Source organism: Callospermophilus lateralis, chromosome 11, assembly GCF_048772815.1.
Source record: "Callospermophilus lateralis isolate mCalLat2 chromosome 11, mCalLat2.hap1, whole genome shotgun sequence".
Classification (NCBI taxonomy): domain Eukaryota; kingdom Metazoa; phylum Chordata; class Mammalia; order Rodentia; family Sciuridae; genus Callospermophilus; species Callospermophilus lateralis.
Window position 1 is genome coordinate 33,394,063 of NC_135315.1, and position 12,945 is coordinate 33,407,007.

The 12,945-nt window shown below is 35.8% G+C and overlaps 1 protein-coding gene and 1 pseudogene across 1 annotated transcript in view; both read left to right on the top strand.

Annotated features, from left to right (window-relative positions):
* Positions 1-12,945, top strand: part of Dhx40 (DEAH-box helicase 40) — a 43,305-nt gene that overhangs the window by 19,632 nt on the left and 10,728 nt on the right. Inside the window, exons 11-12 of the mRNA XM_076870053.1 lie at positions 1,739-1,819; positions 2,593-2,750. Of these exons, the coding sequence (XP_076726168.1) occupies positions 1,739-1,819; positions 2,593-2,750 (239 nt within the window). The remainder of the gene's footprint in view (positions 1-1,738; positions 1,820-2,592; positions 2,751-12,945) is intronic.
* On the top strand, positions 5,914-6,013 carry LOC143411051 (U6 spliceosomal RNA; annotated as a pseudogene).

Genomic DNA, 12,945 nt, shown 5'->3' on the forward strand with positions numbered 1-12,945 from the left:
CCAACTGAGCTATATCCCCAGCCCTTTTTAATTTTTATTTGAGACAGGTTCTCACTTAGTTGCTGGGGCTGGCCTTGAACTTGTGCTCCTACTCCAGCCTCTTGAGTTACTGGGATTGCAGGTGTGAGCCACTACACTGGCCAGAAAATGTTTTTTGTAGCTTCTTCATTGTATTATATATCACAAAAGACAAAGTAATAATACTCTAGTATGGTTTTTTGTTTACACTAACGTTATGTTGGGCAAACAAGGTTCAGACATGTGAAGTAAAGGATAGAACAACTGTCAAATTAGTCAAATGTTTAGGTATGTGATATATTAGAATAAGATAGAATATTGTAGAGGCTTGATACTTCATATGATAGAGGAAGTAATGAAGGAAAATTCTATCTTGTTTTTCATTTTAATCTCAATTGTCTGAGAATGGAAGTGTCAGGAACCTTGAGAGAAGATGACCATACATTCTTTAAATTTATAATAAGGAGAGTGATTACTAGTGCATCCAACTGTGTATTGTATACGTTTAGGAAGCCATCTTAAAAATATTTCAGTTATAAGACTAGAGATTTTCTAAATGAGAATGTAATTCCTAGAAAGAGGAAACCATGTAATAAATAAAATTTAACTAATCAAATAATACCAATGAGAAAGAAGGAAAGAATCATGAAGAAATCCAAATGATCCAATCAAAAGCTTTTAGGTGAGGCCAGATTTAAAAATAATGTCTTGATTTTTTTTTTTTTTTTTTTTAAATTTAGGAAGAAGGGCAGATTCTGGAAACAGCAGTCTATTGAGCTTGACATTGATTTTTAGCATATTCACAAAGGATAGCAGGGCAGCATATAACAAACAATACTATGTAAGAAAAATAAGTAATTAGGATTAATCAATTTGGAGGTGTGGGGAGGTACTGGGGACTGAACTCAGGGGCACTTGGCAACTGAGCCACATCCCCAGCCCTATTTTGTATTTTATTTAGAGACAGAGTTTCACTTGCTTAGCACCTCGCTTTTGCTGAGTCTAGCTTTGAACTTGCAATCCTTCTGCCTCAGCCTCCCAAGCCACTGGGATTACAGGTGTGCGCCACCGCACCTGGCTAGGATTAATCAATTTTAATTACTTAATATCATCTGCACTGAGTTATTTTTCCACTTGTCTTAAAAACTGGATTCTACTATAGTATATTTTTATACTAGTAAGAAATGCTAGAGGTGAAAATAAAAGACTTTCCTCCTCCCGCTTTTTGTTTCTTGTTTCCTTTCCTTTTCTTTCTTTCTTACTTTTTTTTTTTTTCTTTTTGAGACAAGGTCTTGTTATCTGCAGGCTGTGATTGAATTCCTGCCTTAGTCTTCTGAGTACCTGGGATTAAGGTGTGTGCCACTGCACCCAGCTTCCACTTTATAAAACTTCAGTTAAAAAAACAAAAATGTATGGACTATAGAAGAGAATAGACTTGCTATTGGTTGTGAAGAATGAGGCAGGATTGAGATGTAGAGAGGATGATGTGAGTTTTCCAGCCAAGGGGGATCAAAGGGAAGTACATTGTGAATGAGAAGAATGTGATTCAGAAAAAATTATTTCCTATTTTGCTGAATGCTGACCATGGTTATAGAATTTTTTTTTTTACATGAAAGGAAGATTTGAAAAAATAGAAGTAAAACCTTTCCATCAAGTCTGTATAAAATCCTACCATATTCAGAGAATGGTCTCCCATTTCATATCTCATTTAAACATACAGGTTTCCCTATTTGGATCCGCCTAATGAGAGACTCATTTTGGAAGCTCTTAAGCAACTTTACCAGTGTGATGCTATTGACAGGTAACAAAAAAAAAAAAAAAAAAAAAAGAAAGAAAGAAAGTCAAAAGAACAGGTGTTGAGCCTTTTAAAAAAGGTTCTAGATATCTTTATCAGTAGGAAATTGTTTCATTCGAATTGATTGTTTTACTTGAAATCAGAATTTGTCCTCAATTTGTCTTTATTGCAGTTCTTTTTTTAAATATATTTTTTAGCTGTGAATGAACCTTTATTTTACTTATTGCTATGCGGTGCTGAGAATCTAACCCAGTGTCTCACACATGCTAGGCACGTGCTGTACCACTGAGCCACAACCCCAGCCCCTCTTTACTGTAATTCTGATTGAAACACTGTGGTATAAAGTAGTTTTATTTAATATTGTTACTATTTAATAAGTAATTTCTGAGTTTCATTTCAGTGCTAACTATTATATAATGAGTTCATGAAAATGATAAGAAAGCCAAGTCTTTGTTCTCATGATTGTGTACTAGAGGAAGGTTTGATAATTATCACTCTCAGTTTTTCAAGGATATTCTCTGTGTGTATTTGTATCTATTATACTACTGTCTTCTGCCTTGTTGTTTAGTTTTTTGGGGATGTATTAAGGCTTTTGACAGCAGAGAATTTGTATCTTTTTGTTCTTCTTATAAATGACCACAGTGTTTTATTTCCTTGAATTGAACTTCTAGGGGTAATTTAATGTAATCTAAATTATGTCTGATTTATCCTGAATGGTGAACATTGCATTTGTTTTCTCCCGAGGTAGACAGACCTAATAACATTTTCTTTCTATTAAGGAGTGGCCATGTGACCAGATTGGGTTTGTCTATGGTGGAATTTCCTCTCCCTCCACATCTGACTTGTGCAGTAATCAAGGCTGCTTCTCTAGATTGTGAAGATCTACTGCTTCCAATAGCAGCAATGTTGTCTGTGGAAAATGTCTTCATTAGACCTGGTAAGAAGTATATTGATAAGTTTTTTAAAAAAATTTAATTAATAGACTTTAATGTGTAGTTTGAAGTTTATAGAAAATTGAGCAAAAAGGATCACATTAATCTTGCAAGCTTTCACAGGCGCACATCCCCTATTATTAGCATCTTTTGGTTGAGTAGTACATTTGTTTTAATTGATAAGCCAATATTGATACATTATTATCAACTAAAGTGATCGCTTATTATATATTCTGTAGGTTTTGACAGATATATAACAACATGTATCCACCATTCAGTATCATGAAGAAACATTTTACTGCCTTAAACATGCTCCACTAATTCGTATCTACATCCCTTCCCACAATCCCCTGGCAATCACTGCTCTTTTATTATTTAGTTTTGTTTTAATTTGTTCTCATTAGTTATACGTGCATTGATCTCTTTATTGTCCCTGTAATTTTGCATTTTCCAAAGTGTCATTTATTTAGAATCATATAGCATGTAACCTTTCTAGGTTGACTTTTCTCACTTAGTAATATGCATTCAAGATTGTCCATGTCTTTTTGTATCTAGCTAGTTTCATTTTTATCACCAAATATGGAATTCTATTATATGGGGAACGTGTTTATCCATTCAACTATTAAGGACATGTTTGTTGCTTTTTCATCCTTGGGCTATTATTAATGAAGCTGTAATAAATATGCAGGGGTTTTTGTAGACAGCTTTTCATCTCCTTGTTGAATCATATGGTAGTAGTATGTTTAGATTTGTTTAAAAAACTACCAACTGGGTGTGGTGGTGCACACCTGAAATCCCAGCAGCTTGGGAGGTTGAGGCAGAAGGATTGTGAGTTAAGAGCCGGCCTTAGCAATTTAGTGAGGCCCTAAAGTAACTTAGCAAGACTCTATCTCTAAATAAAATATAAAGAAGGGCTGGGGATGTAGCTCAGTATTAAGCTCCCTTGGGTTCAATCCCTGTATCAAAAAAAAAGAAAAAAAGAAAGAAACTACCTGTCTATTCCATTTTGCATTCTCACCCACAGTCAGTCTGAGAGTTCCTGTTCCTTCATATCTTTGCCAGTATTTGCTATTGTTAGTATCTTGGATTTTGGCTATTCTGATAGATTTGTGATGGTACTTCATTTTTGTTTGAATTTGTAGTTCTCTGATGATGTAAGATAATAAGCATCTTTTCATATGCTTATTTGCTTTCTGTATAGCTTCTTTGGTGAGTTATCTGTTTAGCTCTTTTTTTTTTTTTTTTAAGAATTTTAATATTTATTTTTAGTTTTTGCGGACACAACATCTTTGTTTGTATGTGGTGCTGAGGATCGAACCCCGGCCGCACGCATGCCAGGGAGCGTGCTACCGCTTGAGCCACATTCCCAGCCCTGTTTAGCTCTTTTTAAATGTTTTTTTTTTTTCATATTCATGAGTTTTAAGAGTTCTTTGCATATTTTGAACAACAGTTCTTTATCACATATATCTTTTGTAAAACTTTTGTCCCCATCGATGATTTTTCTTTTCATTATCTTGACATTGCTTTTTTTTTTTTTTTAGAGAGAGAGAGAGAGAGAATTTTAATATTTATTTTTTTTTTTTAGTTATTGGCGGACACAACATCTTTCTTTGTATGTGGTGCTGAGGATCGAACCCGGGCCGCACGCATGCCAGGCGAGCGCGCTACCAACCCAGCCCCTTGACATTGCTTTTTGGAAAGAGAAATTTTTAATTTTAGTGCAGCCCAGTTGATTAGTTATTTCTTTCATGGATCTTGCCTTTGGAATTGTATCTAAAAGGCCTTACCCAAGATCATCTAGATATTCTCTTATGTTTTGTTGCAGGAGTGAAATGACTTGTTGTTCTAGCACCATTTGTTCAAAATACTGTCCTTTCTTTATTGAAATGCCTTTGTTCCTTTGCCAAAGTTGACTGTGTTTGTCTGGTTCTTTGGGCTCTGTATTCTGTTCCATTAATCTATTTGTCTTTTCTTCCACCGAGACCACACAGCCTTGATTTTTAGAATTTCAGAGTCTAACTTTTGAAGTTGAGTAGGGTCAACTCTCCAACTCTGTCCTTAACTTTCAACATTGTTCTGGATATCCTGGATCTTTTCCCTTTCCATATAAACTTTAGAACCAGTTTGTTGAAATCCACAAAATAATTTGCTGGCATTGTGTTGAACCTAAAAGATCATTGGGAAGAATTAATATCTTGACAGTATTGAGTTTTCCTGTTCATATACATGGAGTATCTTTTCATTCATTTAGGTCTCTAGTAATTCATTGAGCATTGGTTAAAGATTTATCTTATGCCTAGCTCTTAGACAGGAAGCTAATAATTTTTATATTGTTATCCTTTAACTTAGTTGTTCAGCATGGGTTATATACAGTGTTCCTGGCTAAAAGTTAATTTCCTTTCATTGGTACAGGAAGATACAGTGAACCTTTGCCCTTTTTATGGTACATTAGTAATAAAGTTTTCTCTCCCTCTTTATTTATTTATTTTTTAGTTGTTGATGGATGTTTATTTTATTTATATGTGGTGCTGAGAATTGAACCCAGTGCCTCACACATGCTAGGTTGAGAACTGAACTCAGTGCCTCACACATGCTAGGCTGAGAACTGAATCCAGTGCCTCACACATGCTAGGCAAGTGTTCTACCACTTTGCCACAACCCTAGCCCCTCTCTCTTTTTTTAAAAAAAATTTTTGTAATTGTAGATGGACTGCATGCCTTTGTTTATTTTTATGCGGTGCTAAGGATTGAACCCAGTCCCCCACACGTGTTAGGCAAAGCACTTTGCCACTATTTCACTCTGTTTTTAAGAATCAAAAGAATAGGTAGTTCAGTTCTTATGTTCTTAGAATATTGTATTGAAATGTCCGTCTTTAAACTTTTGTTTTCTTCCTTTCGTGGTGTGTCCAAATGGGATACAACTTAATTTGACACATGGTCAACTTTGTTTTCATCTGTGGAGTAATTTTTTCCTAAGCAGTTTCTGAGTAGACATTCTACCTTGTGTATAGCCAACACAATAAAGTGTGTTATCTCACTGGCCTTTTCTCTTTATAGGTTGAGAGTGTTGGATCCAGACTGGTTTATCACTGCCATGATTATAATGGTTTGTCCAACAAATAAAAATCTCCCTCTACTCAGTATGCTGCCCACTACAAATAGATTACAAGTCATATAAGAATTGCAGAATTTTTGGAACAATAAAAATAAGATTAACACGGCCCCTGTGTAAGGATGACACATAAATTTATGAAGTGTTCATATTTTCAGCCCCAGGGCTACATTTTTGTTCTGCCAAATGGAATTTGTCCTCACATATTGGTATACTGAATTTCTTACAAGAGCCTAATAATTGATGCATTTTACAAAAAGAAAGAATTGCAGAATTTTGATACTAGTAACATACCAATTAAAAAAAATTTTTTTTTAACTAAAACACTGCATACAATAAATAATGTTGACTGGTTTTTCTTTCATTCAGTAGTATGAAAGCTAAACATACTCTAAAAACTACTGCAGAGTATTGAAGTTGGAGTCAGGAGTCCATGGTTCTGTCCAGCTCTACTGCTATCTAATTATCTGACTATTGACCTAGCTTTTCTGGATTGCACATTTTCATTTGTAAATCCAGAGTTAGATGCAGGACATCCAACGCTGTTAATTTAGCTGGATAAACAAGATTTTTTTTCCTTGTTGGAAAAATTAAATAGATAAAATTAGCCTGCTGTTAGTTTCTCTCTTTTTTAATCTCATATGTTGCCCAGGCTGGTCTTAAACTCCAGGGCTTAAGTGGTCTTCCTGCCTCATCCTCTTGAGTAGCTGGGATAGTTTCTCTTTTTTTGGTGACATATTATTGTAATATAATTTCAAATTTGAACAGAAACATTTCAAGAATGGTTATATTTATTTTATACCTTCTATATAGTTTCAGCAATTTTTAACATTTTGTCCCTTAGCTTTGTTATCTTCTGTATATACATATGTATATATATGCATGTGTGTGTATGTATATATGTGCATTTTTCATTTTTTCTAAATAATTTCAGAATAAATTGTAAACATTGTGCTCCCTTAATGCAAAATATTACTTGTATATTTAATAAGAACAAGGGTAATCTCTGAATATAGTACATTTGTCAAAATTAGGAAACTTAAAATTGATACAATACTATTATCTAATCCAGAGTCCATATTCAAATTATTCATTTTCCCTAGAATATACAAAAAGTTTCAGAATTGCTTAGCTATATCACTGTAGAGGCACCTCTGTATAAAACTGGATTTTACATTTATTGTTTACCTTAGAAAAGGTAAAATTTACATATAGTAAAATGCATAAATCTTAGATGAATAATTCAGTGAATTTTGTGAAATGGATGTTGCACCTTTATAATCCATACCTCTGTCAAGATATAGAACATTTATATCACTCCAGAAAGTTCCATTGATGTTACTTTGCAGTCATATTTTACCCCATCTCCCCCAGTCAGCTTCTTTTCAGGTTAGTTTCGCTGCCTCTGAAACTTTTCATAAATAGATTATATTTGAATTGTTTCTTGCTTGTAGCTATTTATGGGTAAAGCTGTTTTGAACATTCTTGGAGTCTTCTGTATAGATATTTTTATTTCTCTTAGGTACTTTGAAACAAATTGCTCTGCTATTGAATAGATATATGTTTAAGATATTGCTAGACCTTTCCCCAAAGTAGTTACACCATTTTAAATATGACCAGCAGTGTTTGAGTGTGCAGTTTGCACTACGTATCTTCCTCAACATTTGTTATTGTCAGTCATTTTCATTTTATGCATTCTATATTTCTTTGTGGTTTTTACTTACATTTTCTGAGGACTAATAATATTGAGCACTTTTTCATGTGTTAATTGGCCATTTTTGTGTCTGTGTTTGTGAAGTGTCTGTTGAAATATTTTGCCATGATTTACACCCTTGACCTTTTTTTCTTTTTTTTCTTTCTTTCTTTTTTTTTTTTTTGTGGTGCTAGCTATTGAACCCAGGGCTTTGTGCATGCTAGGCAAGCACTTAAGCACTGAGCTGCATACCCAACTCTTTTTATTTTTTATTTTGAGATAACATCTTGCTAAGTTGCTTAGGACCTCAGTAAGTTGCTGAGGCTGGCCTCAAACTTGTGATCCTCCTGCCTCAGCCTCCTTAGTTGCTGGAATCACAGGCATGTGCTACCATGCTCAGCTCACTTACATATTTTTCTACTAACTCAGTTGTACTCTGGAGCCCCTATCATGAAGTTTTGTTTTGGTTTCTATAGTAGTAGACGTTTGATCAGAGGTTGTACCTAAGCCTCTTAAGCCAGTGATGTTTTCATCTTTACTATTGGGTCTGTGTTGTGTAATTTTTGAGACTGTTTTTATGGTTGAGGGAGTTTATGAATTTGCCCTGTCTTCAGCCAAGGACCAGAGACTCATTTGTTCCCTCTCCCTTCACTTTTCAGAAGATACAGCTTTGGGCATGTGCCCAGGCTTCCAGGACACAGGATTTTAGCAGGTGTCCCTTTTCTTCAATGATCTCTCTTTACATGTTTGGCTGGTATGCTTCTCTTGGAATTATACCAACCCTACCAGTCTTCACTGATTAGCTAGCTCTAAAGGTCTATTGCTTTTTTTTTTTTTGGTGGGGGATATCAGGGATTAAACCCAGGGACACTTAACCACTGAGCTATATATCAACTTTTTTTATTTTTTATTTGAGACAGGGTCTTGCTAACTTAATTAGGATCTCACTAAGTTGCTGAGGCTAGCCTCCAACTTGTGATCCTCCTGCCTCAGCCTTCCAAATTGCTGGACTCTAGGCTTGCGTCATTGTGTATGGTGTCCTTTTGTTCTTGACAGTGCCCTGGGATATGAATTGCTTATAGTCTTATCCAAGTAAAGATGGGCATCTTGGCAGGGGAAAGGTATTACCAGTTTTTGTTGATGCTTGTCCCCATCTTTGTCTGTCATGCTAACAGAGCAGGAGCTTGTGGAGAGGTGAATGGGGGTCTGCTTTTCCCTGGCAGCCCCACTTACATCTTTCCTGTAGAACAGAGGTGTGGTCTTGGGGATTGGTGGGAATTGTGCTGTGGCTATCATATTGCATCTTTCCTAGTACAAAACACAGTGAGAAGTTCTTATATTTTGGATATGAAGTGTTCCCCCAAAACTTCATGTGTTAGAAATATGATTACCAATGTAACATTGTTTAGAGGTAAAAAGATTGATTATAAAAGCTGTAACTACATCAGTGTATAAATCCATTGATGGATTAATAATTTGAATGGTATATAAAAAAAATAAAAACAATTTATTGAGAAAAAATATTTGGATGGACTGCTGGGTGGTAACTGTAGACAGGTGGTGCATGGCTGGGGGAAATAAGTCACTGGGGCATGCCTTTGGGGATTATATCTTGTTCCTGACTCTTTGCATATGTGCAGGTATGCTTTCTTTCTCTGCTTCCTGACTGCTATGACTTCGAGCAGCTTGCTCTGCCACATTCATCTCAGGCCCAGAACAATGGAGTTGGCTGACCAAGGACTGAACCTCTGAACCTATGATCCCCAAATAAATTCTTCTCCTCTAAGTTGTTCTTGTCAAGTCTTTTGGTCACAGCAACAAAAAGCTGACTAATGCAGAAGCAATCTCTGTATGTTTACGGGCTGCAAACAAACTAAAACTAAAAATGCCAAACCTGGAATAGCTACTGCATCCACTGAAATAGCTCTTCTACAGTGCAGAGCTGTGAGGGAATTGTGGTCTGCATTCTTCTTTAACTGTTTTGCCATAATCATCCCTAGAGTAGGAGGAACTTGAAATGAGGGAAAGGATGCCACTTTTATACCACCAAGCCTTCTGGAATGGCTTCCCCACACACAGAACTGTAGGGGAATTAGGTATCACTCTTCCCCTTCTTACTGAATTCCATGGATTTGTTTTAAGTCCTTTGATCAATCTCCAGAGACTTAGAATGATGGGTAGTTTTGCCTAGTGTAATAGATATCTCCCTGGGAGTTTTTTGTCTAACTCTTTATACTACTATTCCCAGAGAGGTATATATAATTAAAAATTCAAAAAGGCTTTAAGTGAAAAAAGTACGTCTCTGGGGCTGGGGTTGCAGCTCAGTGGTAGAGCACTTGCCTCGAATGTGTAAAGCCCTGGGTTCGATCCTCAGTTCATCTACAACTAAAAAAATATTAAAAAAGAAAGAAAGAAAGAAAGAAAAGTACATCTCTTTCTCAAACACAACTCCTGGTTTGATTTCTATACCCAATAATTGCTACTAGCTTCTTACTTTTACTTAGATATTCTTGCTATATACATAAATGACCTTGGCTTTTAAACCTGGAATGTCTGAACTTCAGCTGCTGCAAGATGCAGCTTCAGTTTTTGAGCTTGTGATTTGCTGAGATTTTGTTAAACCCATAATATCTGTTGTCTTTCTGCCTACCTCTATATACCTTTATAGGTTAAATAGTCCTTTCCGGCTTGGGTCTTAGTCATTGTAAATCACCTAATTTAGTTTATTATGTATTTATTATTGGCAAAACTGTCTAGTAGTCTTATATCTGAATATTGACATAACAATTTAAACTTCATTTACTTAAGATTCATTCAACATAGATAGCATCTTCCTGTAGTAAATTGTACACGGTGTCTAGATGTTAGTGCAGCTGTTGCTTTAGATATCAGACAACAGAACGAGGGCTGTTAAATAATTTTTAGGTGGTAAATAGCATTGCCTTAAAATAGAGGCAAACTCAAAATTATAGCTTTGGTAAATTTCTGTTTTAAATGTTTTACCTGTGATATTTTTAGAAACAAAGAATACAACATGTGTATGTGGCACTAGATAGCCTTATTCCCCTGATCCAACTTTGGGGACTGATATTATTGAAACCCCTTTCTATGTAAGAGTTTTGTTTTCTGGGGCTGGGGGGTGTAGCTTTGTGATAGAATTCTTGCCTGGCATGTGTGAGGCCCTGGGTTCAATCCCTGGCACCCCCAAAATAAGGGTTTTGTTTTGTTTTGGTACCAGGGATTGAACTCCCGGGCACTTGACTATTGAGCCACACCCCCAGCCTGTTTTTTAACTTATTTTTATTTTTTATTTTAAGACGGGGTCTTGCAAAGTTGCTTAGGGTCTCATTAAATTGCCGAGGCTGGCTTTGAACTTGTAATCCTCCTGCCTCAGCCTCCCAAGGCACTGGGATTACAGGCATGTGCCACTCACTCTGTTTTTTTTTTTCTTCTTCTTCGTTGATTGATTGCTGTACAGAAATGAATTGAATTATCTTCCCAAAGGCGAAAGTTCAGATGGCATAGCCTTTCTTGTTTTGCTGCTTCAATTTCTTATATATACTTTTTGCCCAGTGGCATATATCTGTTTGTATGAGGTAAAGCTGAGTGTGGAATCTCATTTGGAAAAGTTAATAAACTGAAGAAAATGACAGGTATACTGGGAAAGTAAAGATGGATAATCAAACCATTGTTTAATTAAACTACTGTTTAATTAAATGTGTGTGACAGGGGTTTAGACTTTCCTATACCTACTCTGAACCTACTGTGGGACATTAGCCAGTTTTAGTTTTAATTAAGTAGGTTGTTATTCAGGGAAGTTGTAGAGAAAAGGAACAAGAATATGTTTTGTCTGTTCCCTTATCTCTGAAAATAATGGCAGTGATAGGATGGGGGAATATAGGTAGACAAAGAAAAAGTAAAGAGAGAGAGAGAAGGAAGCAATGTGGGAAGGAGAGCTGTGAAGCAGTGTGCTAGCTACATTTTTTTAAAAGTTTGAGTAGGTGGGCACTCTAAACAATAGAGACCCCACACTGACCCCATAGAATTAGTCTTTACAAAATAAAATATGGGCTGAGTTTAAAATTGTAATCCACTAAAATTTATTACAAAGTTACGCTGCATCTTAACAAGAGATGCTGACCCATCTCTGTAAATTATAGTATATATTCCAGTCAAATTGAAGATTTCTAGGTTCAGCAAAGAAGGAAAGAATTGGACCAAAACTGGAAGCATCTCTGAGGTTTTATAACCCAGGGGACCTATGCAGTTAGGACTCTACATTCGTGTGTGTGTGTGTGTGTGTGTGTGTGTGTGTGTTTGCTGGGGATTGAACCTAGGGGCTTTACATTTCTATAGAAGAAAACATTATAATTCTGGGGTCCCATGAGCCCATAGCATTATTGTTAGGTTTGTCTCCTAGTATTGGGAGCCATGGGGGAATTGATTAGGGATCTAGTGCAATCTTATGGGGAATGGTGGTGCTTAAAATTAAATATTTTGGATTAAAAATCAGTATACTTGAGTGGCTCCAAGAAAAAGGCATTATTAATAATATATATCTTTATTTTAGCATTATTTTCAGAGGTAAGGGAACAGATAAAACATATTCTTGTTCCTTTTCTCTACAACTTCCCTGAATAACAACCTACTTAATTAAAACTAAAACTGACTAATGTCCCATAGTAAGTTCAGAGTAGGTATAGGAAAGTCTAAACCCCTGTCACACACATGCACGTGATCTGAGATATATCATATTCTCTCTGCATTTGTCTCTAGCTGATTCCTTCAATTGTTACCTTGGTAACAGTTAGAAGCCACTTAAACCCTGGGATGGAATCAAGACTTTATACCTTCATGAATGTTTTTCTTTAATCAGATGGCTTTTCCATTAAGATCAGGAATTATTACTTTGCAGATTCACATTGTACTCTATGTAAGTGCTAGTCCCTGGAATCAGGTAACATTAGTGGTCTCTGCTAAATCTGGCTGTGATAGATATACTGAAGGAATAAGAATTTGGTATATGATGTGTTATTATGAAAGAAGAATTCCTAGCAGTTTTAAAAAGAATGGGACTCTTTGGGGCAGGGATTGTGGCTCAGTGGTAAAGCTCTTGCCTAACACACGTGAGGCTCTGGGCTCGATCCTCAGCACCACATAAAAATAAAATAAAGTTTGTTGTGTACACTTACAACTAAAATAAATATTAAAAAAAAAAAAAAGAATGGGACTCTGAAATATTAGCCTGGATAAGTGAAGGACTTGGTCAGAAAGCGTGTCAGACCTGAATGGGATCAGGAGAAGTATTTTCAAAGCCAATAACAGATAAATGTCAAAAATATAATGTTGAAGAAAAGAAATCAGACACATGTAAGTACATACTGTATGATTCCATT